The 25,893-nt window shown below is 42.1% G+C and overlaps 1 protein-coding gene across 4 annotated transcripts; it reads left to right on the top strand.

Moving 5' to 3' along the window:
* Positions 1 to 299: 299 nt before the first annotated feature.
* On the top strand, positions 300 to 25,358 carry ATRIP (ATR interacting protein). Of its 4 annotated transcripts, none has more exons than XM_084839823.1 (14): positions 300 to 606; positions 3,335 to 3,771; positions 5,634 to 5,716; positions 11,562 to 11,732; positions 12,742 to 12,857; positions 13,273 to 13,430; positions 15,448 to 15,519; positions 17,241 to 17,370; positions 18,594 to 19,307; positions 20,142 to 20,290; positions 21,429 to 21,520; positions 22,384 to 22,467; positions 22,755 to 23,007; positions 24,575 to 25,358. In XM_084839823.1, exons 2-14 carry the CDS (start codon positions 3,351 to 3,353, stop codon positions 24,640 to 24,642), a joined length of 2,511 nt encoding a protein of 836 aa, XP_084695949.1. In that variant the 5' UTR covers positions 300 to 606; positions 3,335 to 3,350; the 3' UTR covers positions 24,643 to 25,358. The 4 variants fall into 4 exon arrangements, with proteins under 4 accessions (XP_084695949.1, XP_084695951.1, XP_084695950.1 ...); XM_084839825.1 differs by having other exon boundaries at positions 3,335 to 3,883; XM_084839824.1 differs by having other exon boundaries at positions 22,899 to 23,007; positions 24,575 to 25,212.
* The last annotated feature ends 535 nt before the right edge of the window (positions 25,359 to 25,893 follow it).

Below are 25,893 nucleotides of genomic sequence, written 5' to 3'. Positions count from 1 at the left end.
TTTCCCACTCTAACCAGAGATAGCCATGGCGTCAAAAATATCCAGGATATCCTGTCTAGAAACAAAAGAACTGTGCCCGCCTCCCTTGAATCTTATTCCCTCTGGATAATCCCCAGCGCTCCCACACAACGACAGCGATAGGAAAACATCCCTATCGGCCAATTGCTGAAGGCCTTACGCCCTGCACTTAACTTCTTCCTATTGAGCTTTACGTTCTTCCGCCATAGAGCTGGCCGGACGTTCCCGTCATCGATAGAGAGGCGGCCACCGATTGGTTGGGACAGTTTGGGGACGGGACCGCTGTTCCGCGCGCTGTTTGGGGGGAAGCGGCTGCGGGCGCTATGCTCGGCAGGCGCTTAGCTCCTCTTGGCGCGGCCTTCCGGGGTGCTCGGCTAGTCCACTCCCCTGGCAGGGCGCCGTTGACATTGCAGAAGCGCTGGTGATGCGGGGCGGCGACAGGAGGCCGGTTAGCAAGTGAGGGTGGTTTCCCAGGCTGCAGCAGCAGCAGCGCCGGATCAGGGGACGTGACAATAACCGCTCCTCGTCTTGGTCCGGAGGGGAGGTTTCGCCTGGCTTTCCTTCTTTTCCACGGTGGAGGAGGCGCAGGTAACGTTGCTGAGAAAGTTTGATAAAACCCTGTCCACTTCAGCAGATGCAGGGTCCAGGAAAGCTTATGCCAGCCTTTCCCAATCCTGGTGCGCCCCAGATGTGTTGGACTACCACTCCCAGTGGGGGATGCCAGGAGTTGTAGTCCAGTACATCTGGAGGGTACCAGGTTGGGAAAGGCTGGCTTATGCCCTAATAAATGTGTTAGTCTTAAAAGTGCCATGAGACTCTGGATGGTATCCAATGTTAGTCCTGCACAGAGTAGACCCATTGAAATGAATGGGACTTAAGTTATGACTAGCGTAAGTCCAGTTCATTTCAATGGGTCTACTCTACATAGGACTAACATTGGATACTACCCTTTGTTTAAATTAGATGACACGTTTGTGTCATGACAGATTGCAGAAGAGCAGCTGTATGCATGTGTTATAGCAAAAAGAGAGAGGTATGTTGTTCTACTAGCTACTGTATTGTGACTGAAGATTTTGTAGGTAAAAGCCTACTACATTATCAGATGCATGAGTGGGTCAAAGAGTTGGGGAAATATGCATATGGGTGGGAGGGCATGGTGACCCAAAAATTGAGTTAATAAGGTGACACTGAAACATAATATATACAGTGTGTGTACTGCCCCTGGAATAAAGGACTGGACTGGTAGCTGCAAGGCTAAAGCCCATGCATTATTTGTCCATGTGAGACATGGCTCCGAATGCCACTGTCTGTTGTCTAGCATGGCACCTGATTAAACAGGCTGTTGCTGTACTAGTGACATGAAAATTCATGCCACTGGTACAGCTTTCCCCAATCGGATGCTCTCCAGATGTGTTGGACTACCACCCCCATCATGCCCAGCCTCCCCCGACCTGGTGCTCTAGATGTGTCGGATTTCAGTTCCATAATCCCCAGCCAGAATGGCCAGGAACGCAGGGAGTTGTAATCCAAAAACATCTGGAGGCCACCAAACTGGGGAAGGCTGGGTTATAAAGTTCCCAAGTAGTTAGTATTTTTCTGTTTGCACCCCACATGTTGTTGTTGTTGTTCAGTCGTGTCCGACTCTTCGTGACCCCATGGACCATAGCACGCCAGGCCTTCCTGTCCTGCGCTCTCTCCCGGAGTGTGCTCAAGTTCATATTCATTGCATTGGTGATGCTATCTAGCCATCTCATCCTCTGTCGTCCCCTTCTCCTTTTGCCCTGGTCTTTTCCAGAGAGTTTTCTCTTCGCATTAGGTGGCCAAAATATTTGAGCTTCAGCTTCAGTATCTGTCCTTCCAATGAGCAGTCAGGGTTGATTTTGTTTAGGATGGACTGATTTGACCTCCTTGCAGTCCAGGGGACTCGTAAGAGTCTTCTCCAGCACCACAGTTCGAAAGCATCAATTCTTTGGTGCTCAGCCTTCCTTACAGTCCAGCTCTCACAGCCATACATTACTACTGGGAAAACCATAGCTTTGATTAGACGGACCTTTGTCGGCAAGGTGATGTCTCTGCTTCTTACTATGCTGTCTAGGTTTGCCATAGCATTCCTCATATAGGCCCCTCTAATTCAAATTGATGGGTTCCAGTTCACCATTTCAGGGATTATTGTTTTCAGAAGCTTGTATCTCAGTTCAGCCTTCAAGCTTTCCCCTGCATTGCAAAAGGCTAAATATTCTAAAAATAAAGCTGAGAATGCCTGTCAGTTCCATCACAAGTATTGTGATTTTAAAATTAAATGCCTGTTTATGTTCTTTCCAAATTCAAGAAATTGTAAAATAATCAACTCATAAAAGTATGAGATTGGTAAAATCAGTAGATAGTTTGATCCACATATGAGTTGTTGTTAGAATTTAAACCTGTTTAAAATTTTAATAGTGATGCCAGTTTTGTTTAAGTCCCAGAATTCTAATTAGCTGTGTTTGTAGGTCCAATGATTTGCTCAGTTCACAAATAAGTTAGCTAAAGGTTGTATCCAATGTTAGTCCTACTTAGAGTAGACTCACTAAAACGAATGGTACTTAAGTTAGACTAACATTGGATACAACCTTAAGGCTGCAGTCTTATTGTATTTAGCTGTGAATAAGGCCCATAGAATACACTGGGATTTATTTCCAGGTAAACATGCATATAATTGGGCTGTAAGAGGCCTGTTCTAGGAAAGAAGTGCTGAGGGCAATGAAGATGATCAGGGGACTGGAAACAAAGCCCTATGAGGAGAGACTGAAAGAACTGGTCATGTTTAGCCTTGAGAAAAGAAGACTGAGGTAAGATATGAAGGCACTGTTCAAGTACTTGACAGGTTGTCACAGAGAGGAAGGCAAGGATCTCTTCTTGACCATCCCAGAATGCAGGACACGGAATAATGGGCTCAAGTTACAGGAAGCCAGATTCCGGCTGAACATCAGGAAAAACGTCCTGACGGTTAGAGCAATACAACAATGGAACCTATGACCTAGGGAGGTTGTGGGCTCTCCCACACTGGAGGCATTCAAGACGAGGCTGGACAGCCATCTGTCAGGCATGCTCTGACTTGGATTCCTGCATTGAGCAGGGGGTTGGACTCGATGGCCTTGTAGGCCCCTTCCAACCCTACTATTCTATGATTCTGTGAGTGAGAGAGAAGCTGATATATTCCAGGCTAGTCTGAATAGTGGCCATTGTTGCTGATTTCTCATGCCCTTTGCATTTTGGCACTTTGTGAAGAGCATGGTGCCTCAACTTTAAACTATTTTATTATTTTTTAATTTTCCAGGGTAATTGCTCGCAGAATGTCCGTGAACAATTTCTTTGGGAATAAAAAGAGAAACAGCTCCATACTATACGATGTGGATCAGGCAAAAGTTACTGCTTCACCTTCATCTCTCCAGAGAGCTATAAGCCGAAGTAATGTTGGAAACCACGGAGATGGCTTCCCACCAAACAAGCGTTACAAAAGCCTTGCTGCAATTGAATGTAAAGAAATGGAAGATCCTTTTGAGGATGATGATTTTACAGCAGATGACTTGGAGGAAATCGATATTATTGCTTCCCAGGCATTGACCCAAAATGTTTCCTTAAAAACAAACGCATTGAGAACAGGACAAAATACAGGGCTGTCTTCTGTCCCAAACAGCATCTTCAGAGCGCCTGATCATATTAAACAATGGAATATTGCCCACAGAGCTGAGACAAAATCTACAGGCCCATTTGGTATGTGCAGTCTAAATGCAGGTTGTCATGTGGATCATTAGGAAGCGGTGGTTTGCGTCTTCATACATAAGCATACAGAAAAAAACTGGAACAAATCTGTTTTTATCTTTCGGTAAACGAGTTTAAGTATTCTATTCCCCTTCTCTTCCCCCACCCTCCCCATGTTTGGATAATACAGTTAAAAATTTTAACACACACATCCCAGTGGTAGTTAATTTCAGCAGACAACGGAGCAGAATTGCTATATATTTGTGGGGAGACAAGTGAAAGCTCCCAAAGATGGAATTATACTCCTGAAATTAGTTGGGCAGAATAAATATTTCAGGCACTTTGAGAATCATTTCTCTCTTGTTCTTGTGTGTCCTACAACTCCATCAGCCTTAGCCAGTATAGTGAATGGTGAGGGATGATGGGAGTTGTAGGCCAAAATATCTGTAGGAGTGGGGTCTTGTCCCTGGCCTTGTCCTCTCCCTCAGCTTGGAGTGCCTCAGGAGCACCATGAGATAGGGATGAGCCCTCCTCTTCCTTCCAAGTATGGAGTTCAGACAGGAGGGGCAGGGCCACTGTCAAGGGTAGGCATGGTTGGGCACCTGCTGTGGGCCCACATCTCAGCAGGAGTCCACTGGACCTGTTACTCCATCATTGCACCCTGCTCATTCACCTGCCTTTCACTCTGGCCCAGACATCACTGGTGGTGAGGAAGAGGAGCAGTAGATGGCACTGCCTACTTGCTGACTGGCTCTGTGCCTGTCAAGCAGGCAAGTGGTAGCAATTATGAGGAAGAGGATGAGAGCAAAAGGAACAGGTAACAGTAGCAGTGAGCAGGTAGACTGCCTGAGGGAAGGAGCCCATTGAAGGTGTCTTGCTCAAGGGCCCTCAAAAACTTGGAGGGGAATTACTCCTGCACCTGTACCGGCCTTCCAAGGCACTTGGGATGCCTCTGAAGTGCAGTATGATGTAGATGAGCCCCAGCTGTTGCTGTTTGTAGAAAGTTAGGTTGCAGTCCTTGTCTCAGTTGCACACACTTAAGTTGCACTGAAACCAGTGAGACATAAGTGCATGCAACAGTGAACAGGATTGCAGCTATAGAGTATTGCTTTCAGATAGCTTGATTTAACATTTGGATTGAAAGAGTGCAAAATAGTTAATTACATCTTTGAAATGGACTTTGGGCTTTAAAGACTTTAAAGCTTTTCTAAGGACAGGAAAATTAAGTGTCCATTGTATTTTGGGTTGGAATGTGCAGCATTCTTTTTAGATACTTGGCCAGTTCGCACATCACAACAAGCTGCCGTAGGTTAATTAACCCTTGGGGCATTGTGGTGCATGCCAGCTGCCATTTTGAATATGGAAGCCCTGACTGGCTGTTACACTTGCTCATTGTGTTGTGTGTTCCCAAGTGGCCCAGGCTGTGTGAGGATTAAACAACCCTCGCATAACCTATGGTCTGTTCTAGGGTGGCTGGACATGACATGCAAACTAGGTCACTGTATGAATGAAGGGTATCCAGTCCTTCTGTAGGAACTGACATTGGGATTAGTAGGATCCTTTTCTCCCCACTATCACCTCCTACTTTGCAGGAATGTGTTGCAGTGCATTGGGCCTGAGCTCAACTAACTTGCATCGGGGGAGAGGGAGATCTGGATGGAAGTATGAGAATTGCACATGTGCCTCCCGTTTCTGGTGCTGGCCTGGGGCACTGAAGTGCCTGCCTGCCTGCGCACTTATGCCAAAGGGAGAAATGGCCTGTGTCAATTCTTTTTCATGAAGGGAACTGGGTCTTCATAGGGCTGGATGGTTAATTTGTACCTTCAGTTCACAAAAGCATTCATCACATTTCACAAGTTTCTTTCTGACAACAGGAAGCAGCACAGAAGAAACCCCATCTAAAGACAAATTTAAACTTGAAGCACTTCAATCGCAATATGAGGAAGCTAAGAAAAAGGTTTGTTCTTGTTGTTTTGAAAGAGCTTTTGAACTGAATGCAGCTGTACCCTTTGGCATGTGCCAGTTGCGAAGTTCTTCACCCAAGACTTGGATCTCCTGGCAAAAGGCCTCTACCAGGGGGGAAAAAAACTATCTTTTAATACTTAAAATAGTTGTGCTGTTTGTACATGCTGTGTGAAATCAGTAAATATGGATGGTAGGTGGCTGACTTTTTGTCAGGGTGGGGGCAGAGTGACTTCAGCTATGTGCTGTTCCTCTGTAACGGTTCACAAAAATGTATTAATCTGGCTTTGGAAGGCAGGCAGTGGGCTCAAAAACACTGAGAGGCTAGTGACAGTGATGTGGTAAACTACTTGATCTACTTCTTGAGCTCTGTTCCTTAAACCATCATGACTCATTGGAAACAATGCAGAAAACCATGATGAATACAAATGAATCACATCTGATCATGTCAGAGGACCCTCAATGGAAATTAGCGGGACTTGCTTGGAAACAAATGTAGATAGGATTGAGGTGTAAGTCTTGGAATCGAATAGTGTGCATAAATGTAAGCTATTGCCCTGTTCTAAACCCAGTGCTCAAACTCAGTTCAAAATTGTCCACTGTTTCCCCCCTCCTCTTTCCCCGCTATTCTGGTGCTTTTCCTTCTGCATCATCTGTGTCCTGAGAGCCAAAGTGCATGATTGACAGGTCTAGGAAACCTGGCCATCACTTCTCTGCTGCAAAGTGGTGGAGGGTGCAAAATGCAGAGGGAGAAACGGCATACAGGAGGGTTCCACTAAACTCTTCTACAGATTTTTCTTTGAAAACTTCCCTTTGCAAGCGTAAGCACATGCTTTTTCCCACTGGATGCTTCCCCTCCCCCACTTGGTTTGAGGAAGAGGATTGCAAGGGAAAAACAGGTAAGGGAAGGCTTAAGCATCTTCATGCTACACCCAGTTTCCTTTCTGAAAATTGTCAGTATCTGCTTCTCTTTCTTCCACCTCTTATGGGTTCTCGCCCCCATTCTGTTCTCTAGCATTGGAATTTCTCAATGCTTGTTCTCTCCCCCCTTCTCAAACCATTTTCTCTTTACTAGTTCAGACTCAGAGCAGAATGTTCTGCTCTTGCACATCCTCTGTACTCAAGAGTGTGCAGTGCTTGGCTGCATTTTCACTTATTTGAAGTTCCCATGCTTTGCATACTGCAGAAAGGCAGCTCCTTTTAACGCAAGGAGCTAGAGGAAATACAGATCATGAACTTCCATTCTAATAAAAGCAGGTAGCTTAGGGTGCTACCATTAGGATCCTTTTACTCCTGGATGCTCTGGGCCCCCTGCTCATGCAGTCTTTCCCAGAACAAGATACACATTACACACATTAGACAACATCCCAACAAACAATGTGTATACAAGCCATTACGACTGAGCTTCTCAGTACTAGTTTTTAAGGGGATTTAGACAAATTCATGGAAGATAAAACTATCAAAGCTACTAGCAAGGTTGATTTGATTTAAATCAAATTAATTTAAATCATGATTAAATCGCTTCTCTGAAGGACTCGATTTTAATGGTTTAAATCGCTAGTGAGGAAGATTCTATTTAATCATCATTTTTAGTTGTTGTTGTTCAGTCGTGTCCGACTCTTCATGACCCCATGGACCATAGCACGCCAGGCCTTCCTGTCCTGCGCTCTCTCCCGGAGTGTGCTCAAGTTCATATTCATTGCATCGGTGATGCTATCTAGCCATCTCATCCTCTGTCGTCCCCTTCTCCTTTTGCCTTCAATCTTTCCCAGCATCAGGGTCTTTTCCGGTGAGTTTTCTCTTCGCATTAGGTGGCCAAAATGTTTGAGCTTCAGCTTCAGTATCTGTCCCTCCAATGAGCACTCAGGGTTGATTTCCTTTAGGATGGATTGATTTGACCTCCTTGCAGTCCAGGGGACTCGTAAGAGTCTTCTCCAGCACCACAGTTCGAAAGCATCAATTCTTCAGCGCTCAGCCTTCGTTATAGTCCAGTTCTCACAGCCATATATTACTACTGGGAATACCATAGGTCTGATTAGATGGACCTTTGTCGGCAAGGTGATGTCCCTGCTTCTTACTATGCTGTCTAGGTTTGCCATAGCTTTCCTCCCAAGGAGCAAGCGTCTTTTAATTTCATGGCTACAGTCACCGTCTGCGGTGATTTTGGAGCCCAAGAAAGTAAAATCTGTCACTGCTTCCATTTCTTCCCCTTCTATATGCCAGGAAGTGATGGGGCCAGATGCCATGATCTTCGTTTTTTTAATGTTGAGTTTCAAACCAGCTTTTGCACTCTCCTCTTTCACCCTCAACAAGAGGCTCTTGAGATCCTCTTCGCTTTCTGCCATTAGGGTGGTATCGTCTGCATATCGGAGGTTGTTGATAATTCTCCCGGCAATCTTAATTCCGAACTGTGATTCATCCAACCCGGCGTTTCTCATGATGTACTCTGCATATAAGTTAAATAAGCAGGGTGACAATATGCAGCCTTGCCGTACTCCTTTCCCAATGTTGAACCACTCGGTTGTTCCATGTCTGGTTCTTACTGTTGCTTCTTGACCCTCGTACAGGTTTCTCAGGAGACAGGTAAGGTGGTCTGGTACTCCCATCACTTTAAGAATTTGCCACAGTTTGTTGTGATCTACACAATCAAAGGCTTTAGCATAGTCAATGAAGCAGAAATAGACGCTTTTCTGGAATTCTCTTGCTTTCTCCATGATGCAGCGAACGTTGGCGATTTGATCTCTAGTTCCTCTGCCTCTTTGAAACCCAGCTTGTACTTCCGGTAGTTCTCGGTTCACATACTGCTGAAGCCTAGCTTGTAGGATTTTGAGCATCACCTTGCTGGCATGTGAAATGAGCGCAATTGTGCGGTAGTTTGAACACTCTTTGGCGTTGCCCTTCTTTGGAATTGGAATGTAAAGTGACCTTTTCCAGTCTTGCGGCCATTGTTGAGTGTTCCAAATTTGTTGGCATATTGAGTGCAGCACTTTAACAGCATCATCTTTTAGGATTTTAAATAGCTCAGCTGGAATACTGTCACCTCCGCTAGCTTTGTTGTTACTAATGCTTTCTAAGGCCCACTTGACTTCACCCTCGAGGATGTCCGGCTCAAGTTCAGTGACCGCACTCTCCTGGCTATCAGGGACATTCAGATCTTTCCTGTATAGTTCTTCCGTGTATTCTTGCCACCTCTTCTTAATCTCATCTGCTTCTGTTAGGTCCCTGCCTTCTTTGTCCTTTATCATGCCCATCTTTGCACAAAACGTTCCCTTGAGATCTCCGATTTTCTTGAAGAGATCTCTAGTCTTTCCCATTCTGTTGTTTTCCTCGATTTCTTTGCATTGTTCATTTAAGAAGGCCTTCTTGTCTCTCCTTGCTCTTCTCTGGAACTCTGCATTCAGTTGGGTATATCTTCCCGTTTCTCCCTTGCTCTTCGCTTCCCTTCTTTCGTGAGCTACTTGTAAAGCCTCATCAGACAGCCACTTTGCTTTCTTGCATTTCTTTTTCTTTGGGATGGATTTCGTTGCTGCCTCCTGAACAATGTTACGGACCTCTGTCCATAGTTCCTCAGGCACTCTGTCTATCAGGTCTAATCCCTTAAATATATTCCTCATCTCCACTGTATATTCATCAGGGATATGATTTAGGTCATACCTGAATGGTTTAGTGGTTTTCCCTACGTTCTTCAATTTAAGCTGAAATTTTGCAAGAAGCAGCTCATGATCTGAGCCACAGTCAGCTCCAGGTGTTGTTTTGACTGACTGTATAGAGCTTCTCCATCTTTGACTGCAAAGGACGTAATCAATCTGATTTCGATATTGACCATCTGGTGATGTCCATGTGTAGAGTCATCTCTTGTGCTGTTGGAAAAGAGTGTTTGCTATGATCAGCGTGTTCTCTTGGCAAAACTCTATGAGCCTTTGTCCTGCTTCATTTTGTACACCAAGGCCATGCCTGCCTGTTATCCCGGTGATTTCTTGACTTCCTACTTTAGCATTCCAATCCCCTATGATGAAGAGGACATCTTTTTTTGGTGTTAGTTCTAGAAGGTGTTGTAGGTCTTCATAGAACCCATCAACCTCAGCTTCTTCGGCATCAGTGGTTGGGGCATAGACTTGAATTACTGTGATGTTGAATGGTTTGCCTTGGATTCGTACTGAGATCATTCTGTCGTTTTTAAGATTGTTCCCCAGTACTGCTTTTCCCACCCTTTTGTTAACTATGAGTGCTACTCCATTTCTTCTAAGGGATTCTTGCCCACAGTAGTAGATACGATGGTCACCTGAATTAAATTCGCCCATGCCTGTCCATTTGAGTTCGCTGATTCCCAAGATGTCGATGTTCAGTCTTGCCATCTCATGTTTGACCACCTCCAGTTTACCTTGATTCATTGATCTTACATTCCAGGTTCCTAAACAATATTATTCTTTACAGCATCAGACTTTCTTTTCACCACCGGATACATCCACAGCTGAGTGTCCTTTCGGCTTTGGCCCAGCCGCTTCACTCTTTCTGGCGCTACTGGAAATACCCTCTGCTCTTCCCCAGTAATATATTGGACACCTTCCGACCTGAGGGGCTCATCTTCCGGCATCATATCTTTTAGCCTTGTGATACATTCCATGGGGTTTTCTTGGCAAGAATACTGGAGTGGGTTGCCATTTCCTTCTCCAGTGGACCACATTTTGTCAGAACTCTCTGGCATGACCTGTGTGTCTTGGGTGGCCCTGCACGGCATAGCTTATGGCTTCACTGAGTTACGCAAGCCCCTTCGCCACAACAAGGCAGTGATCCATGAAGGGGTCATTTTTAGTAGAAGTATGTTATTGTTTAATATAACCTTAATACATATTCAGAGATGTAGGTTTCATGAGAAGATAGGTACACAGTGGAGGATACATGCAGCAGAAGTTTCCTCAGGAGTCAGGACTACATGAATATGTTCTGTTCACTTTGGGTTTCACCTTCTATTCCCCTCCCCTGTCCCTTGCATTTATATCCAGACTCCTCCTCTTTGTTCAGATCTACTCCATCTCCCCAAATTCTGTGTTCATTGACCTTCTCAATCATTGCACTTAGAGAGAGGCAAGGCCGAGAGAGAGAGAGAGAGAGCGCGTGTGTGTGCACGCATGCACGTCTGTATACCATCCGCAGTGCACAATAGGACTGATCAGGTTATCTCCCATCTCTGTAAACTGCTGTTAACATATTCATAGAATATAATTAGAAGTTGTATAATTAGTATTCATGATGATATCTTGGACAGGGTCTTTTGTTACTGTTTTAAGAAAACGTTGAAATCCGATTTAAATAAAAACAATCCGATTTAAGTTTTAAAAATCCAAGTTTTAATATATATATTTAAAAATCATTGATTTTTATCAACCCTAGCTACTAGTCATGGCAGCTATATGCATAGTGGTAACATGCCTACCCATACCAGTTCTGGGGAACATGCGTAGGAGGGTGCTGCTGTTATTATTATTATCATCATCATCTACATTTCTATATCTCCCCATTGCTGAAGCTCTCTCAGCTATTGGGAGCTGAGAGATATGAGCTATTGTGCTCATAGCTGGCTTGTGGGCTTCCCATAGGCATATGATTAGCCACTGTGGGAGCAGAATGCTGGACTAAATAGGCTTCTTTTCATGTTCTTAAGAGGACAACTCCATACATGTCTACTCAGAACTAAGCCCGATTGAATTCAATGGGACTTACTGTTAGGATTGCAGCCTAACAGTAGTAGTAATGGGAATAACAGGGTTACTGTGAGGGACATGCAAAAAAAGCCTGTAAAATACTTTTCTTTATGCTTGAATTATGTTGTGAATTTGCAGCTGCAGGAAACAAAGGATGAAATCCTCATTAAAAATGGAGAAATCAAAATTCTACGGGTTTCAATGCAGCAGATGAAATCCACTATGGAGGAACAGCAAAAATCATACATGCTACTGGAAGAGGAGAAAGCACAAATTTTAAGTGAAAAAGAAAAGGAGTTCTCCAGAAAGGTACTATTTAATAAATGAAAATTAAAATCGGCATCAAAACCTCTAGGGTTTAAATGTCCTTTGTTTTAAAACTTCTTTTTGATCTACCTCTTTTTTTTCTTTTTCTTTGGTGCTTTAGCCATATGTTGAAAAGACAAAAGCATAGTTCAGAGATCATCTTTTTCCTCTTAAAAAAAAAATATTAAGGAATTTGGTAAATTCAGTGTTACTTGTCAGGTATCAACTGAAAATTCTTCCTAATGGTCTGTTTATGTATGTAGCATACTGACATTTATTCTTTTTTCTGTTCCTTTAACTATTTTTATGTTTATATAAAAGCAACATCTTTTTTTAAAAAAAGAAAGTACATTTCATCTAACCTACACTTCATAGCACACAACTAAAGAACTAGTAATAACATTTAAGAGTAAAGGTTAAATAGTTTAAGTGTAGAAATCTGCTGTATGGTTCCTGCTTGTGATGCTAGTGTAAAGCAAACGCAATGTCAGTCTCACTAGCACGGCTGTTGGCACGCCATCTTCTCCCAAGCACACGCGTTCTCGCAAAGCAAGTCTTAGTATTCAGCTGTTAAACAAGCACTCAGCATTTCCAAGTTGGAATTAATAGTTTACAATTTTTTTCTCCTCACAGTAAGCTTAGTGCTACTCAGTCTCTGTTTCTGAACTCCCATTGTTTTTCTGAAGTACAACAAAATATTCTGCTAAAAAGTTTGAGTTTTTAATGTTTCTTCTGCCTGTATCCTATTTGCCTGAGTGTACTGGTGGTCCACTTTATTGTACATTTTCTCTCAAAGCGGCATAGCATGCAAGTATCCGACCATTTGTTGTTTGACTGGCATAACTATAATCTGTTAGCGCACTGATTTGGATCTAACTGGGAGGAAAACATGAACAATAATATGAGCAGTAAAATCAAGCAAAGAAGAATGAATTTGTTGTTTTATAATGTTGAGTGTTGGTTTAATTTTTTTGTGTTTCATCGAGTTTTTAATATCAATTTATTCTTTCAGTTACAGTCACTGCAGTCTGAGCTACAGTTCAGGGATGCCGAAATGAATGAGCTGAGAACAAAGCTTTTGAGCTGTGAAAGAGTTAAACCTGTTACTCCTTCAGTTTCATATATCAGGTATAAAGTAAGAAGAGCAAATCAGTCAGTCCACTGTGTTTCAGGCAGTTGGGCAGCCAAGAATGTGAGCATCCATCCTTTTTGTGGCTGAATATAATGAGTCGCAGTACTGTTTCCTCTTGCAAACTATAGTGCAGACGCACATGTAACCCCCAGCATAACTCTTCAGAGAAGATTACCTTTTAATTTGCAAAATGTTCTTAATGAATAGCTTTTGAATTTTGCAAGTTGCTACTCATGTAGCTGGAGGATGAACTAATGTATACTGTAGTCCACTTCCACTTATTCTGCTATATTAACCTTCTAAGGTTGCAATTTAAGCTCATTCAGTATTTTTGTGGTGTAAGCTATGAAGAAAGCTTTGAAGTGAAATACTTCTATGCAGTTAATTCAAACATTTTATTTAATTGTTTAGTCCGAAGAAGAGTCCTCCTAGCATTGTAAAAGTTGACGGATGTCCTCAGAATGAAAAAAAAAGTTATCCCACAAAAGATTCTTTTGGCTCCGAAATATCACCTAAAGCATCCTGCTCCACAACACAGTTGCACATCCAAGCTCCTTGGATTAATAAGGGTAAGTACATTTTTGGGTAATTATATTTGACCGTTGTATGGCTTGCAGCAATGATGTACTGATACTGGTGGCTCACTTGGGCAAACACAAATATTGCTGGAGTTTTAATGACTGGGTTCCCATGCAGGATGTACAAGAATGGATGAAAGATGTGCAGTGGTAGGCAGACCTGGCACCACCATGTGGCATGGTTGGGCAAATGCTGGGACCTATGCCTCTGCTGACATCCACAGGAGGCCCACTGCTACCTAATTCCCCTCACTCTGGATCCTTTGGTTGCAGCCGCCATCTGTATTTTCTTGAATTGCAATGCACTGGAAGTTCCAGTTTGGGTACATTATGGACTTTTTAAAAAAAAACCCATGGCTGCCACCACAAAAAACATGGCAGAACCAGAATATCTGGTGTGTTGCATTTTGGGGAAATACACGGGGCAGCTGCAACTATGGCAGGGACCATATTTACCCAGATGCCCAGGTAGAAGGGGGCCATGGATGGCAGCTTGTCAAGGCCCCCCCCCCCCCCCCCCAAATGTGGCAGTAGCACTTGGTGGATTGAACCCATTAAAATTTTCTTGGAAGGAATCTCCCTTAAAAGCAATTAGATTTGCTTCCAAGACAGTATTTTTAGGAATGGAGCATTGTATGAAAACTTCATTGCAATCTTTCTCTTATTAATCCTCAAAACCTCAAGGCAGCCTTTTCATTGTGGCTCCTGTAAAGATAAATGACATTGCCACATCGCAGCCTTCTGTCTACACATAGACAGTTGTGAGCACTTTCATCCCATCTCCCAGCATTGATAACTCTGGTGGCTTATTTGGGTATTAAGGTGCCATTAGTGAATGCCAGGTTGGCCAATGGAAAGGTGATGGCAGTCTGTGACCTAATGTGGGAAGAATGTGCCAACGTGGTGCATATAACTGAAGCCTGGTTGTATGAAGGGGGTGGTGTAAATTGTATGCAATAAGAGCATATAACGTTGATTCTGTAACAGCTGCACTTGTTGCTAGTACATTTCTGTGTCCAATTTAAATGGCTGGTGATCACCTCTTAAAATACTAAATGGCTTGGGACCAGGTTATTTAAAGGGCCACCTGCAACTGTATGAACCTGCCTGGGTCCTAAAATCAGCCATTGAGGCCTTGCTCATGTGCCCACCAGTAAGAACTATTAGGTGGGCAGGTACAAGAGAGAGGGGCTTTTCTGTGGTGGCCCCATCCCCAGCCTTTCCATGGGATGCGTGCATGTTTCCCTCCCTGGCTGTTTCTAAATGGGCCTTGAAGATGTGGATGGTCCAGTCTGCTTTTAAATGAATGAATTTTGAATGAATGAATGAGAGTTTTTACTGTTGCTGTTTTAAATGTTTATGCTGCTGTTTTAGTTAGTTGTATTTAATAGTTTATTGTTTGAAATTTTTAACTTGTAAACTGCCCTGAGGAGGCTTTGCCTTGAAAGGCAGTATAATATTTAAATAAAATAAAATAAATAAATGTCTGCAGATCAAACTGCTATTAAAGGCACAGTAACCAAAACTGATTGAACTTTGACAACTATACCATTCAGTCCACAGTAGTGCTTAGATTTCAACTATGTATCTACCTAGCTAGGTTATTCAAAGCCAGCATAAACTGAAGTACATCAAGAGTAAGAAGGTACCATTTTAGAATCTGGATCCAGGTTCAAATTCAACCCAGGTCCAGGTTCTAAAATGCTGTTCTCTTAGTCCTGAGGTACTCAATTTATGCTGGCTTTGAATAACCTATCTGAATAAAGTTAATTATCCTACAGCTAGGCTGCAGAGAAAATGTAAGTGTTGCTACTGATTTTCTAATGCGAGAAGACACATTTTAAACTTATTTAAATGTTAGCATCTCTGATAAGTTAAGTTGACGCACAAAACCTGAATAGTAGCAATAGTGCTATTGTTTCCTGATATAAGGCATTCTACATAGATCTAAAAGCCAAAAGAAGAATGTAATATTGCTGTGTGGATTACTACAGAACTTTCTTTCCAGAGTGTAAGATGCCTGACCTTGAAACTGAGCCTGTAAAGCAAGAAACGAGTTATGTCTGTGCTCAAAAACAAGGTAACTCCAACTAAGAAATCCTATAATTGCATTCACTTATTAGGGTTAGGATTGGAATTTACATTAGAAACATAAAATGTGTTCCCCTAGAGCAGGAGTGAGCTGACTTCAGACTAGTGGGATCTACTTTGTTTTTTTTACTAGAACCCCAAGAATCCCACTGAACAAATTCCAGGAATTTGTTTGGGTATCAAAGCGAACAGAGCTCACAGTCGTTCCACACTCCTGGTTACTCTAAGCTTCCTTAACTTCTGCAGTATAATTTGGCAGGGAGGAGTCATTTGTTGTTGCTATTGCTAAACATTTGGGAGTTGGAAATCCTTGCCAATCTACTACAAATCACCCAGAGATCTACTAGCTTCTGCCTGCCTGAGATCATAGGAATCCTAAAATATTATTGTAATTACTTGGGAGGTGGAGACCCCGTAAGAGATACTTGGGTTCCCTTCTAAGTTCTGAATGTGTCCCTATTTCCCAGAAAACCATCCACTTCCCAACCCCCCTGAGCTATCGGTCAAAGCAAGCAGAGTACTTTGCAGTGTTTTACTAAATCTAAATGAGGAAATTGCAGTAATGCTATAGCCAACAAATGAAATTAGTAGATGGATGTTAATCTCAAAGCAGTGTTATGAATAAAATAATCAAGAGCTGTCAATTTAACCGTAAAGGTTAGTGACAGACTTAGTTTAATATTAATGACTGCGACTTAACAGTTTCTATCTATATTAAATATTAATATTAATTCCTGTTAATTTATCTGTTTCAAACCGATCTGGCCAAGGTTGTTATAGTTACCAAACGCACAGCTTGTTGATGGTACTCCAGTGTGGTCATCTTTTATGGTTGTTGAGAAATGACTGCTTGACTAAACCCTCCTTCTTAACAGATGAAACCACAGATTTTAAAAAAATCAATATTTTGAATGAGTTAATCTGATTCTGAATGTGGGGCTCCCTTAACTGGCCCAAACCATTTTGGTGAGTTTGAACATCCCTTCAGCTGCATCTTTAAATATTAGTAACTGTTATTCAAAAAATAGATATTAAAGACAACTGTTTATTTTTTCCAGTTTGTTGCTGGTTGTGCTTATACTGGTTTGTTGCTGGTCAGGCTTATACTAGCTGTGATAATAATTGTTTGTAATGAGTCATCATTTCTGTCTCGCACCTGGCATTTTGTAAACATAGATGCATTTTTTGCTTTGGCCTAAAGTTCTGGTAAATAGGCGTCACAGTGTCAGAATCTGCGTTTCTTTTGCATGGGAACTGTGTCATCTTCTGAATACAGACTAACTGTTTGCCCTCTCTCACCCTCTTTTAACATTATTTCAGCATCCATTTTGAGCTGCATCTCTTTTCTTTACAGAATTAGCAAGACAAAATGACAGTATAGTTTGCTTTAAAATGGAATTTAGGCCAAAGCAATAATACATATGTGCTTACAAAATGCCAGTTGTGATATTCCCAACAAACTGCCTTTTTAAATGTAGTCAGAAATGTTGGACTTGGTTCTCTTTCCATGTCAAGTAGATACAGAAGGTAGTGTGTGTCAGGATGTGTACATGCAACTGTATGTATATATCTAAGTGGCATTTTTCTCCTACCTTGCTTCCGGTCGTGGAATAAATAGGAAATGTTAATGTTGTGGCTTTTCTTTGTCTCCTACATTCCCACTCCTGTTGCAATGTATGTCATGAACACTGCATTTATATATTGTTGCAGGTTCCATTTTGATAAATGCACTGATGAAGCAGCCTATTGTTCCAGGATCATCGCTAGGACTCTGCTATCTTCTTAGCAGTAAGGTTGAAGCTCGGCCTGGGCCTGTCATGCAATCTAGTTCTTTCGATATGTATGTTTTAACCAATAAGTTACGCTAAAAACATTTACTCTAGAATAATACCAAGAAACAAATCAGAGAAAATATGGTTAGTTCCATTTATAACCTGGCCCCATCGCCAAAGCATGCAATAAAGCTCTTTTTTAAAATGCTGGTGTTCTCCACAATTGGCATGAAAAGACTCAAGTGGGATCTGGAAGACAATGTTGTGGTTTATCCTCACCCTTAAGACAGGGGTGGGGAACCTCTTTCAGACCTCTTCCAGACTTTTAATTTTGGAGTTTCAGGAAGATAGAAGATGGAAAGGACACCTTTTTTTCTATCTCCCCACCGTCCCAGTCTTCCCCTTCCTATGCTATATTTATTTCTTTTATTTATCATTTTATTTAAAATGTTTTATCCTGCTCCTTAGCCAAAAAAGCCTCCTGGAGCAGCTTACATTCAGTCAATAAAATAAGAGAGTCACTGCCCGCAGGCTTACAATCTAAAAAGATATGATTCACAAGAAAAAAGAGATAGGGAGGGAAGAGGAAGAGAGTAAGTAGTCTTTCAGCAGGGCTTGTAGAATGGTCCTGCTTCCTCTCTCATATTCCTCTGTTAGAGCCTGCTGAAATGGCTGCTCGTGGTGATAGTCGAGAGAGGAGGTGCCTGATCTAGTGCTATATAGAGCGAGAGGACTTCCAGTCTGGAACCTGACCATTTTATAGCTATGTAGTTGCAGGTTGGGAGTTCTTCCTCATGAAACATCCCTGTATAATGCAGGAAGGATTTTTTTTAACCTCTCAGCACACTCCCCTCCCCTACTAGAGGGAACTAATCCTCCCTGCAGGATACTTGCTATAAGCTGTTAGGTGCCCAAGTAGCTCAGTTCTTTTTCTCCCTGCCCACCCTTTTCTTCTTTCATAAGAACATAAGAAGGGCCCTGCTGCATAGCCCACAGGCCTCCTTAGTCCAGCATTTTGCTTCCCACAGTAGCCAACCAGATGCCTATGTTAAAACAGACAACATCTGCACTAGGGGAAACATCAAATTAAAATAAGCCAGATCAACTTTATTAAAGGGACCTTACTCTTTGCAGGCCTTAGCAACAGCGATAGGTTGAAGATATTGAGTAAGTTGTTGATAGAAGATTCTCTTTGAAACCATTTACTTGAAGCACAATGTATGTTCAGCGTTTCAAAGGACATGCATGATTTTATGCACATGGTATTGATTTCCTGGTCTTGTTTATCTAGAAGATCTACAGGAAGCTTCAGCGACAAGATTGGAAGCTCTCAAGAAGAAGAGGCTTCATTGAGAGTGGCACAAAAACTTGCCTTTACTGGATTGAATTTGATTGCTGTGGATGAAGGTTCGCTGGAAGAAAGCTCAGAAGAAAGCACAAGGGGATTATTCCACCCTAAACGCTACAAAATTCCTGGGGCGGTACACCTTCTTCCTCTCCTGGAACATCACATTGGCACATTCCACCAAGCCCTCCTATTAATGATGAAGACAGGGAGCACTTCTTCTGGAAACCCATCTGCTTGTTCTTCCAGAACTTCCTCAAGTACTGCGTCAAGTGCAGATGATTTTTTATCTACTCTGGAAGAGTTTGCACTTGTGTCCCTGGGCATTCTTTATTACTTGGTATTTTATAGCTGGGACGTTATTTGTACGCTACTCTCCTTTAATATGAAACCAGATTGTGTCTTGGGGGATACAGAAATTTTGGAGAAGGACAAGACTGTTGTTTGCAATAAGCCAGGAAGAGCAAATCTTCAGGGGCCCAAGCCAGAAGCAGAAGTTGCTAATGTTGAGCCATCCCAACATCCTTTGTTTAAGAAGCTGCTGCAGCTCTTGGCTTCATGTGCTACAGTAGCAGGGTGCCAAAAATACAGCATCATGAATCAGTGCCTCAGAGTTTTGGTGAAATTAGCTGAAAGGTCAACAGTTGACTTATTAAAAAGGTAAAATACAGCTTGAATGTAATGCCACAACTTTTATTTCCAAATAACTATTTCCCTCCTGTCCTGAGCATCATGGCTACACTGGTAAAGGATGTCATTAGAATGACACCAGTTCCACTAGGCATTCTAAGCATTATGAGCCTGTTGGTGACAGAAAAGCTAAGGGTGCGATCCCATGCATGTTTACACAGAAAAAAGCATGGCTGGCTGGGGCATGCTTGGAATTGTTGGGCTTTTTTCTGTCTTAAGGATGCATAGGATTGCACCCCATGTTAGTTTTGTTAAGCAGTTGCAGCTTCAAAGAATTGGAGATGAGGGGCACAATCTTTACTGAAATACATGGGAATTATGGAAGCAAATGACGATTGTGTGTCACTGAACACTCCAGAAAAGCATCTGTGCTCTTGCCTATTCCTTGCAATGGGGCTTATGCAGGAAATGTTTCCATCTGATCGTATCCAGTTCTTGCTTGTAAGTGTCTTTCGCTGCAGTGAACGTATTTCAAGCCTTATGCACAAATCATAGAGCCATTCCGCACGTGTGTGACACCTGCATGCAAATGAAACCTACGGAACGAAAATGTAGGCATCTAAACATTTTCTATTCTATACTATTATGAAGTTCACGTGTTCAGACTCCTAACAATACTCTCGTATTTGTTGGGAAAGGAAGGTTACTCTCTTAAGAGAGCGAGCTCTATAAAACGCAACAGGACTTGCTTCTGAGCAAACATGCATAGGATTGCTCTGCACCATTATTTTGGACATTCCATACCAGTAAGCTACTTGCAAAAATCATAGCCTTTATTCTAATTTATTTTATTTTTCTAAAAAGTTTTCAGCTCTTGTTGAACAGCCAAACACAGACCCTGCTCCGCTGCATATCTTCTGAAACTCCCTTGTTTGCTGTCCACCTGACTGTGAGGCTGTTGACTTTAGTTGCTGAGCATCAGGAACTGGCTGCTCAGTTTTGTTCATGTTCAGGTGAGACAGATAACATCTTCGCAGTCCTATTGCTTTTGCAGAACATTTAATTCTTAAGGCTAGAGTGGATATGTAAGCTAACCAGGTATTTTAAAAAGATTATTGTTAAGTTTTCAACCTGGAGGAACAACATTATCTGTCTCAATACTTCTGCAGTCTTGAAATTTGCTTTGGAGGGCCACCGACGTGAGTGGCTTTAACAGGGGACTCCATGGAGGATAAGGCTATCAGAGGCTGCTTGTCATGATGGTTATATGCTACTTCCAGTATCTGAGCCAGTATGCCTATGTACACCAGTTGCTGGGGCACACAGGCAGGAGGGTGCTGTTGCACTCATGTCCTACTTGTGGTCTTCCCACATGCAGCTGGTTCGCCACTGTGTGAAAAGATTGCAGGACTGATAGGCCTTTGGTCTGAGCCAGCATGGCACATGTTTGTATTCCACTTTCTAATTTCCCTTGAACTCTTTAAAGCGGATCAGACAGTTTGCATGACAGGTGTACTGCAATCTCAGGTTCTTCCTGAGATGGCAGCCCCCAGTCCCAGCTGCCAGAGCACTCTACTGTGTTGCCAAGCCAGGAAGCATATCAGAGTTCAGGGGGACTGGCTGATCTTTCTTCCTCTCTGTCCTCCTGTCAGAGAGACAGAATGTGGAAGTCAGAAATGCTGAGGTGATGACCCTTCTCACCTCAACATGGAGAGAGCTATGATTACTGCCGCCTTTGTTCCGTGCTATTTACTGGCACAACCCAACTCCTCCTTTGCCCACAGTTTTTTCTCTGAGGGAGTGATAAATTTGAGTGCAGTGGAAGAAGCAGAAGAGCAGGGATGGTGGAGTAGAGGTCAGCCAAATGAAGTAGGTGGTGTGAGATAACCACCTGAAATATTATTTCAAGTTGCTTTTAGGGGATTCCCTCTGGAATTTTATGTGTGTTCCCCTTTCCCTCTTGTTTGTCCCTTTTTTAGAAGGCCCTTTTGAAGTGGATTTGAAATGTGGTTTCACTATTTAATTGTTTGTATGAAGTGCCCAGGGAAGCAACGAAGGACACTGTTCAAAATAACTGTTGTGGTCAGTAGGGCATTGCAATAACATTACTAATTGATAACACTGAAATGCTTTATGTAATTGTTTTTATAGAAACCTGCCTCCTCTTGGCACTGTATATGTACATCACATCACGACCAGATAAATCAGCCTCTGAGATGCTTTGGCTGCAGTTGGAACAAGAGGTAAAGGGGGGAGGGGTTTAAAGTAAGAGTTTGGAACATTGTTTAGCTCCTAATTCAAAAGGAAATGCTAGAATCAAGTATTTCCTTCCCTATTTTCATATTAGAAAAATTCAAACTTAAAATATTATAAACTTCATATTGAAAAATAGTTCACAGCAGTATCATCATTCTAACATGAACTAGCATCTTCCCACAGGAACTGTACCTCATGGTGGGATTTCAGCTGTTTGAAGCTTTCTTAAAAAGTACACGAGGCAGCCCTGGCTGTTCTGTGCATGCTTTGCTGGAACAAAGCGTGTATATTCAGAGACTGCTTTTTAAGTACCATTGAACTGTTCTTGTATGAGTGCAGGATCAGGCTGATTTTTAGGCCTGATCCTGTGCACGCTGGGCCAGTTTGCATGACACAGCCAGGCCATTGTGGGTTATATAACCCACAATGAGCTGTGGAGTGTGCTGGCTATGTGCAGATGCCATTTTGAATATGCACCCTCTGACAGGGGAGATCGGGGTTTACATTATTTTGTGCAAACCTGGCCACTGTGGGTTATTGGAGGGTTAAAAACCCTTGTATAACTCTACTACTAATTGAGGGTCATGCAAGGATTGTTTAACACGGTGACTGGATTTGCACGACATGGTGCAATGCTGCGTATTCAAAACGGTGGCCATACGCACCTGGCGTGCGCCGTGCAAATCAGGTCACTTAATTAGCAGTAAGCCTCACTGTATTCATTAGGGATTTCTTTCAGGTAAGTGTGCATAGGATTGCGGCCTTAGTTTTAAGTTTTAAAGGCGTTGGGGTTTTTTGCTTTCCTTGGTTTCTTGTCACCTACTACATTTTTTTGTTTGTTTTATCTTAGACGGTTCGCTTCCTTACCAAGTGTGTGCAGTGTTGCAGTCTCTCTGTTTCTCTTGTTGGAATGGATTGCCAGTGCAACTCTGAGGTAAGCCACTAAAATGAAGAATCCTTGTACTTCATTAAGATCCAAATTATACATACTTAGGACCATAGCGAATTATATTGTAAAAATATAAAGCTGAAAAATTAAGCCATCCATGTAGTCTTGCTATCAAGGAACAATTTCCTGCTATACCATGTGAGCTCTTTATTCCTTCTTTTAATAAGAATTGTATTTTTCTGTACTGCAACACTACCATTTATAAAATGACAGTAGTAAAAAATTCACCCCCTCCAATATGTGTGAGAATTATATTGTGTTTTCTTCTGCAGGTAGTGAAGGCTCTTATTATAATGTTGCATAGGCAATGGCTGACAGTCAGAAAGGTAGAAGGAAACCTGTTTGATGTGCATGGAAAGCAAGTTGTTCAGTTCTTACGGGACACTGTTTTGCTCTTGCACATTCTGTCTCAAAAGGATAAACTGTTTCATGAACATTGCCTGGAAGTGCTCCATCAATATGACCACGTCATGCCCGGTGTCAGAGCAATCCTCAGAAAAGTTCAAAATCTGAAAGCCTGTGAAGGTGAGGCTGCTTGCATGAAATGTGTGTTTCTTTGTGAATACTGATACCATGAAAGTAAGCTTGCAACTCAGTCCTATACATGTTTACTCAGACATACGTCTGAGTACTGAATCCAGTGGGACTTATTCCCACATTTAGGTGTGCATGGACTTGCAGCTTTAACCCTGCTAATGTTATATTATTCACTGACGTAAGTACTGATCACTGTACATTTGTTAGGCTTTCTGTTAGTTACATGCTGATCTACTGTGCTTTCAAAGTAAATGGAGATTACACTTGCTAGAGTAATCTTAATACCATATTTTAAATAGCATTCTACACATTGTGCTGCCATTTTCCATTCATGCAATAATCTGTTAGAAAGGTAAGAATATGCAGGATCTGTGCAAGCAAAATGCATGATGTGCTGGGGCCTCTGGTAGTACTGCCTCTGCAACTTGCAGCTGTGTTGATTGACACACCTTGACCATATTTCAGTATGTTTATATCCCACTTTACTGGCTCACAGATTCATACCGATGAGCCTATGAAGCTGCTTTCTACCGAGTCAGAGCATTGGTCCAACTAGCGTGGTGCAAAGCATGTACTCTACCATTTGAGCTAGGATTCTTCCTCTGATTTCTCCCTAAATTCCCACGGAGCACCTTCTTGCTTTTTTCTTCACTACCATTGTAACAGCTTTTTTTAAAAATCCCAGTCCTGGTGTAATTAAAAACCCATGGGGCTGGGTTTTTTTTTCAAATACTTGATGCTGAGAGAATCTTTCCTAATGAACAGCCCAGTCTTATGGCTCTATGAGCTGTGCCCTATAATGCTGCTTGTTACTACTGACGGGTGTTCCTAGCAAGTGGTACAGAGCTGGGTATACTTGCAAGGAAATGTTCCCATCTCACTTCACTGTGGCTAGCAAAAGCCCCCCCAGAGAGTCTTGTTGGGCGCAGGTTGTACATAACACCAGATTATAAACATAGGAAGCTGTTTTATGCCAAGTCACACCATTGGTCCTATGTAGCTTAATACTGTCCACTAACTGGCAGCAGCTCCCTGGGGTTTTGGGCAGGATTTTTCCCCAGCTCTACCTGGGGACTGAACCTGGGACCTTTTGCTTACAAAGCATGTGTTCTACTATTGAGCTGTGAACCTTCCTATCTGCTGCTGCCTTAGAAAAGGTCTTGGGTGCAGTGTGTTGGGAAGTTTTTGAGGTTTTTCTTGCCTTTGTATTAGCCTCTGAGATAGTCTTACATACAGAGAATTTATAGCTAAAATCAAGTGCCTAAATAAAGTGATGCTGTCCGGTCAATGGGGCATGGTGCTTCTAATTTATGAAATGTGTTCCTTTCTTACCACTTCTGGAGCGCTTGTTAGCATACAAAGTTTTACATTTCCCCCCATTCATCTTCACAGTCACCTTATAAAGTAAATTAAGCTACCAAGCTCCACTCAGTGGGCTTCATAGATGAACAGGGATTTGACTCCACATTGTCCATGTTAAAATAACTTTGAATACATATGTATGTTATTTTTTCAAAATGTCTTGGTCTCATAAAATGCATGTACTCTGTTTCAGAACTTGCATTGGATGAACTGTATCCTTTGGAGCCGGAAGTCGGTGATCAAGAAATGGAATGCAGCTAATTTTGTTTCAATAATATATCTATTTACTTTCCAGAAAAGGTTAATTTTGAAATGTAATGGAATGCAACTTTTAAAATTTACAATTTAAAATGTAAAATCGGAAAGCAATAATCACAGTGGAAGCAGTATATATCGGTTGGTTTTTTTTACTATTTTATTGAATAAATTTCCAGCCTAATGTAGGATAATAAAACACTGCTATCAGATGAACGTGGTATTAAAAATAATATCCAAAAATCCTAGTCTCTATGATTATGTAAAGGATGACTTTGCACAGTATCTGGAATCTTACTCGCATTAGATCACTAAATATTTTGAGAACTTGCTTAACTTGGTCTTTTTAAACATTTATAATGCTTTCATGATTTAATAGAGATCTGGTCTTTGTTTTTCTGAACACCAAAGGTGTTCTTAAATGCATAATTCACTGACCTATTTTTAGAAGAATATTTGTTCAAAAAATGTGATTAATTTCATGGCTTAAGTGGGGGTAAGTCCCATTGAAGTTAATGGGATTTACTCCTGAGTAGACAAGTGTAAGACTGTGCTGTTAATGTATGTACAAAAAGGCAATATGGTCTTCAGTGTGTTTCATGTTTAGAAACTACCTTATTAATACGAGGCTAGAGATCTTATGTAATATGGAAGATGTACCTATCCTGAGACTGTCAGTCTTGTATGAAAGAAACAATCACCTGTGCATTTGTTGCTAAGGCAACTTGTTTTAACGTAAATCCTACTTCCCTGTGTCGTTCTGCCTGCCATTTTTGGAAGGTGACAATTCCTTTCTAATTTTAGCAGGGTGTTTTCAATTTTAGGTGGGACTTGGAATTTTATGCATCAAATATTGTGTGTGGGGGGATCTCAGCTTTAAAAATGAAATAAGTAATGTTTCCCCAAAGTGAAAGAAGTGAAAACTTAGCAGAATGGATTGTATCCAACGTGTCCTGTCAATGGAATGGATGCTACTGGCAGATCAAATTTCCCCTCCCAGTGCAGCTTCCTGAATGTGCCCCAAACCTGCTCCAGAGGGTTGAGGGCGGGAGCGTGCGGGGCGGGGGGGAGCTCCTCTTGCACAAGCAGACGTCTGTTCATGTAGTGTTGGCTTTAGTCTCATAATATTCTCTGTGAACTTATTTAGGCAGTAAGAAAGTGTGACAGATATCTGTTAGCAAGAAAGAGGTCACTGTCTCAATTTCGGGTGATTTTCTAGAAGCAAAGTAGGCAAAGCCTGTTTTTGCATCAGTGGAG

The sequence above is a fragment of the Heloderma suspectum genome, chromosome 2 (assembly GCF_057233095.1).
Source record: "Heloderma suspectum isolate Gila_16-S chromosome 2, 16-S_ref, whole genome shotgun sequence".
Classification (NCBI taxonomy): domain Eukaryota; kingdom Metazoa; phylum Chordata; class Lepidosauria; order Squamata; family Helodermatidae; genus Heloderma; species Heloderma suspectum.
This window is presented reverse-complemented; position numbering and strand designations above follow the sequence as displayed.

What these genes read in the sequence shown, in the direction of transcription:
- ATRIP (XM_084839823.1), top strand. Translation starts at nt 3,351, where the DNA reads ATGTCCGTGAACAATTTCTTTGGGAATAAAAAGAGAAACAGCTCCATA. An exon ending in AAAATCTACAGGCCCATTTG is followed by an intron (nt 3,772 to 5,633) that starts GTATGTGCAGTC and finishes TTCTGACAACAG; the next exon opens with GAAGCAGCACAGAAGAAACC. An exon ending in TCAGTTTTGTTCATGTTCAG is followed by an intron (nt 20,291 to 21,428) that starts GTGAGACAGATA and finishes TTGTTTTTATAG; the next exon opens with AAACCTGCCTCCTCTTGGCA.